At 53.2% G+C, this 5,618-nt stretch overlaps 1 protein-coding gene across 3 annotated transcripts in view; it reads left to right on the plus strand.

The window, feature by feature from the left end:
* Positions 1-5,312, plus strand: part of LOC102373457 — a 52,457-nt gene extending 47,145 nt beyond the window's left edge. Inside the window, exons 31-32 of one of the 3 annotated variants that reach the window (XM_025197798.1) lie at positions 2,775-2,899; positions 3,413-5,312. In XM_025197798.1, the coding sequence (XP_025053583.1) occupies positions 2,775-2,899; positions 3,413-3,457 (170 nt within the window). In that variant the 3' untranslated portion in view covers positions 3,458-5,312. The remainder of the gene's footprint in view (positions 1-2,774; positions 2,900-3,412) is intronic. The other 2 variants (XM_025197800.1, XM_025197803.1) reach the window with 2 other exon arrangements.
* The last annotated feature ends 306 nt before the right edge of the window (positions 5,313-5,618 follow it).

Below are 5,618 nucleotides of genomic sequence, written 5' to 3' on the forward strand. Positions count from 1 at the left end.
CAGCACAGCTGGTTCTGCCCCAGGGATCCCCTGACACCAGGGCAAAGGCAGGTCACCATGGATCGCCCCACTTGTCACCCCTGTGAACCAGCTGCTGTAAGCAGGGTCCAGCTCATGGGCAGTGTGTGAAGTTACTCCCCATCCCCTGCCAAGCCTCTTGCCTTGGGGCTAAGCAAGCACAATTTGCCACATCCCTGCTTAGATATCCCTTAGATCAACCAGGTCATCCCAAGGGCACATTTAGCTCCCCCTGGCCCCAGGCCTTAAGGAACAGATCTACAGCCTCCCTCCTTCTTGCCCCAGCCAGTCAGATGCTGTGCAATCATCTTGCTGCATGGGACATGGGCACCAGGACTGGTGTCCAGCATGGCAGATTTCCCACTCACCCTCCCCAGAGCCCTCTCCTATTGCTCACTGCAGCCCTCTGGCTCTGGCACCCTGTTGTTATCTGGCCTCTGTGATCCAGCCCCATCAGACTGTCCCCACACTCCAGACCTACACCCACAGGGTGCTTATGTCCATGCCTCTCACCTTCTGCCGTCCAGTTTTGTACTTTCCCCCCACGACTCCCTGTGTTTATAGCCTGCCCTTCTGGGTCCAGTTCAGCTCCCCTCCTTCACAGCTTGCTTCTCCCATGTCATGCCAAATGTGCTTAGACTCAGCCCATGTGCCCCCACCTCCTCCTTCCTGCTTGGGATGCCTGGCAATGCCTGATGCTTCTCTGCTATTTTGGCAGGGTGAGCTCCAGGCTGGGATGGCATGGGCCAGTGCAGCCTGTGACTGACAGGCAGGCTCAGACCTGACAAAATGTGCTGTGCCCTCCTCAGTGTGTGTATCAGGGAGACCGGTGCAGGTAGAGAGGAGTTCACAGCCTACATTCTCCACCCGTGCCCCAAAGCCATCTCCTTGCCAGGTGTCCCTGCCTCTTCACATTGTAGCTTTGGCCAGCACTCTTGTTAAAGGGCTCGCACAGTGTGAATTGCACGGCATCACTGCAGTGGGCTAGACAATTCTGTTGCATGTCCCCTCCTCCCTTTCCTGTGCCACAGAGGCCATGATGCATTGGGCAGGGGTTGGGCAAGGGGGATCTGCACCAGGGGTCAGAATCAGGAAAGGGCAGAGTAAGGGAGTCAGAGAGGCCAGGACAGGGGGTATAAGCAGGGTGGTTTGCCTACAGAAGTGCAGGGTTGTAGTTTACAGTGTGATTCACTGATTAGAGTAGAGCCCTGGGAGCAAGGACTCCTGGTTTCTGCTCAGACTGGCTATGTGCCCTGGGCCAACTCATTGCCCCGTGTCCTTCTCTGGAAAATTAGATCCCCAAGCCCTGCAGTAGAGCAGATTGTGAGGCCAAATTCATTATTTAGGAAGCTTTTAGACCCTCAAGGTGCTGCATCTAGGGAGAAGGAACCTGCAACATACCTATAGGCTGGGGAACACCCTTCTCAACAACACAGTGGCTGAAAGGGATCTTGGAGTCATTGTTGACTCCAGGATGGACATGAGCTGCCAATGCGAGGAAGTAGTCAATAAGGCTAACTGCACCTTGTCATGCATCTACAGATGCATCACAAGCAGGTCCAGGGAGGTGATCCTTCCCCTCTATGCAGCACTAGTCAGGCCGCAGTTGGAATACTGCATCCAGTTCTGGGCGCTGCGCTTCAAGGGGTATGTGGCTAACCTTGAGAGGGTCCAGAGGAGGGCCACTCACATGGTCAGGGGGCGGCAGGCCAGGCCCTATGAAGATAGACTAAAGGGCCTGAATCTATTCAGCCTCCACAAGAGAAGACTGAGAGGGGATCTGGTGGCCATCTATAAACTCATCAGGGGGGACCAGCAGAAAACAGGTGAGGCTCTGTTTCCCGGGCACCACCTGGGATAACAAGGAATAATGGCCACAAATTGATTGAGAGCAGGTTCAGGCTTGATATCTGGAGGCATTACTTTATGGTTAGGGCTGCCAGGCTCTGGAATGGGCTCCCAAGGGAGGTGGTGCTCTCCCCTACCTTGGGGGTCTTCAAGAGGAGGTTGGATAGATATCTGGCTAGGGTATTATGATCCCAGCACTTGTTCCTGCCCAGGGCAGGGGGTCGGACTTGATAATCTATCTATTCAGGTCCCTTCCAACCCTAGAAACTATGAAATAATTTGGGCAGTGCTGGAGTACTGCCATGCCTGCTAACAGTCAGGTCCCTGTACCACAAGTTGCATTGCACTGAGAGTGGTGTAGATAGAAATGGGATCCTCTGGCCCCTGCCAGGGTGAGCTGATGATGCATATAAAGGCAAGAGGCAACAAGCAAGCATAGCAAACAGGGGAGGGGAAATGTGGGGAGAGCTGCCTGTCCTAGAGCCAAGCTCTCTGCACAGGCCGATGGCTCAAGCACAGACCAGTCCATGAGACTGCCAGGAACAGCAAGCAGGCCCAGGCCTTACTGGACAGCTGCTCTGCTGAGGAATTTATCTTCCCTGGTAGCTGCTGGCACTGTGGGTTGGAGTGGCCATCCTGTTCCACAGCCGGGGTTGTCACAGAGTGGCTCTCAGCAGAGCGTGAACCATGGTGTGACAGATACCGTCCGGGCCCAAACAGCATGTAGTTCCCCTCGGCTGGCAGGGAGCAGGCCAGGGAGCCAGCTGCACCTGGTGAGGGGACCAGATCCTGTGCTGAGCCCGAGTACCCTCTGCTCAAAGGCAGCCAGCCCACGGCGCCAAGTAAGGGAAATTTCTCACACACAGTCACTTCCCTTGCGACACTTTCAGCTCCTTCTGCTTCCTCAGATGTGCAACGTAAAGAACCGACTCACTTCCTCAATACAGCACAGTGTCAGCTGATCAAACAGCGGTTCCCTGGGGACAGTTGTCTGCTGAGAACGGATGCCAATGCCGGGAGTCAGCACCATATGGTAAAGTCCTGGGATGGCATTTGGAGCCCCTCCTTCCCTTGGGGGGTGTCTAACCTGACAGTCCCATGGGGAGGCTTCTTCCTTCTTTGGCCTGGAGCGTTTTGTCTTCTAGGCAGCAGGGAGAGGAAAGGGGCTGAGAGCTGCTTCTCAACACAAAACTATACTTCAGCTGACTCACCCAAGGTACAGGAAGAGTGGCTGAGGTGTCTTAGTGGCTCCACAGGCTTGAGTTTGAGCCCTGCTCTGGCCCTAGGCAAAAAGCCACCCCCAGTTGACCCAAAGGTAAATAGGTTCCTGGTCATTGAGACTGGGGAGTCAAGGTGGGGCCAGATGTGATGCTACCCACATCACTGCCCGCTGTACCATTGGCTTCACAGGACCTGGCGTGCTTTCATGATGTTAATCCAATGAGCTGCTAGGCCAGGGAGGACCTTTGACGCCAAGGTCACACAGCCTGGGAACAAAACCCAGGGAGCCTGTCTGACTCCCTGTTATGTGCTCTAATCATTGCAGGTGATGCTTCCTCACAGAGCAGGCAGTAGAGCCCAGGAGTCCTGACCTTCAGCCCTGCCAAGCCAGCTTTCCTCTTTGGGAGCAATCATTAAAAAAGCTCTAGGAGCTGACCGGGGGGAGACGTCTAGCCCCAGGAGCTGTGATTCTAGTATGCATTTGCTTCTTTCCTCAGCAGAAAGATTCACTGGTTTAACTCATCTCTGTAAGGGACCCAGTATTAGAATGAAAATCTCATGCTGACTTCTGTGTGCACTCTCTGACCTGCAGACACCACAAATGCCGTACCTTGAGGGTCATGCAAAGTGAAAGGCTGCCATACCTCTTCAAACAGCCTTACCTTCCAAACCTTCTGTTTTCAGACCTCACTGGCCATGCCCACAACCCCAGACTGCCCCACTCAATGCTCAGGCCCAGTATCCCCTGCCCCCTCCATTTCCCCCAGCACTTGGCTTCATGAGCCAGTGAAGAAGCAGAACCAAACAGACCCAACCTCTGAACTGCTCTTGCTCCTTGCGATCCTTGCTTCAGGAATCTTGCCTGGGTCACTTCCCAGGGGACTGAAGCAGGGTCCAAAGGGGTTAGCTTCCATGCTTGGCAGGGGACAGGTCCCTGCTGCTGCCTCGCCATGTCCCCTGGAGGGATTAGCACTGTGCACAACACTTGTGCGCCCTCCCACCCCAGCACATAGCATTCTTGTGCTCTCAGCTCTATACATTAAGCCATCAAGGCATGTAAATCTATAAACCCCCTAATCCATTTCCCATGTTCCTCGTGTGCTAGTCTGATCCTCAGTTGAGGAACAGCACAGGATGACTCCTGCTTTCACTGCACTGTGGGGCTCCCTGATTTCTCTCTCCAGCTGTTGCAAGGAGGAAACCCACTGCCTGTTGCAGTACCTGGACGGAGCCCTGAATGCCTTCCTTTTCCACCACCCGAGGAAAGCATTGGTTGAGCCATGGGTGTGCAGGTTAGCAGGGAGGCTGCTCTCCTGGCATCTCTGCAGCTCAGAACTCGGATTGGTGTAACCTTGCAGAAAAGGAGCTAGTATTGCAGCCAACCTGCAGCTGCCTGGGATTTTACAGTTGTCCCTGATCTGCTCCTCATGGCTGCTCGGGGCTTCACAGCAGCACAAGACTGGAGCATGTGAATCCCCATCCTCCAGCAGTGGGGGAGAAGTGCCTTTAGCTGCTTGCAGTACACAGCTTGTGGCAGCCAGCTGAGGGTCAGATCAAGTCAAAGGTGCCCCTAAGGCCAGCCTGAATGAACAGGTCATTGCTATATTTGAAATGCTCTCCCCTTCTTTCCACTCTTTCTGCTGTGCTTTGCCCCCATCCTCAGCCCCATTAATTGTCACATGCAGAGAGCACAGCTGCTAGTGGGAATCAAACCCCTTGACTCCTCAAGCAACACAAGCAAAAGGAGCCACACACTAGCTAGCAATAAATAATAGGCTGTTACAATCACTCAGTCCAACCTCCAGGGAAGGTACATACCTTCACACATACTAAAGGCACATCCAACATCGGCATCTTACATTGTAATCCCTGCTAGTGTTGTGGCAGGGGGCTGTTCTGTGGCCCATCACCCTGTCTATGGTGATGGACTGCCTGTTTCAGCTCTCCTCAGGAGGCAGCAGGAGACTCCTAGGGTAGTACAGAGACAGGCAGTGCAAAGCTGTCCCTCACTAGGTCTTCCTCAGGGTCTCCAGAGGCCCTGTTATTGGTTTGATAAGAGTACTGGGCCATTTCTTCCTCTGCAATTTAGCACCTGGTACAAGTGCCCAGTGGCTTATCAATTCATGCTCTTTGCTCAGCCATTGAAGGAATAAGTATTTCCCCCAATAAAGCCCGGCTTCCCAGGATGCCTGCGCTGGAGAATCTGCTTGCTCTTAACTCATGGTCCTCCAGCATGTTAATCCAGAACTTTTTTTTAATTAAAATAGCTCTCTCTCTCTCTCTCTCTCTCTCTCTATATATATATATATATAGGGGGGTGTGTGTGTGTGTGTATATATATATATATATATATATATACATTGCACCTTTTCTTTTTAAAACCACCTTAAGAAACCTGGGCACCTGTTACAATAACTGCACCCACTCCCCTGCGCCCCTGCGCACCCACCCTCTGCCCTTCCCTAACCCAAACACAGTCCCTTAGTCCAACCAATTTGGGGTTTCCCATCTCAGTTAATTCACAGTCCTTG

This window comes from Alligator sinensis, unplaced genomic scaffold, assembly GCF_000455745.1.
Source record: "Alligator sinensis unplaced genomic scaffold, ASM45574v1 scaffold198_1, whole genome shotgun sequence".
In the NCBI taxonomy this organism is placed as follows: Eukaryota; Metazoa; Chordata; order Crocodylia; family Alligatoridae; genus Alligator; species Alligator sinensis.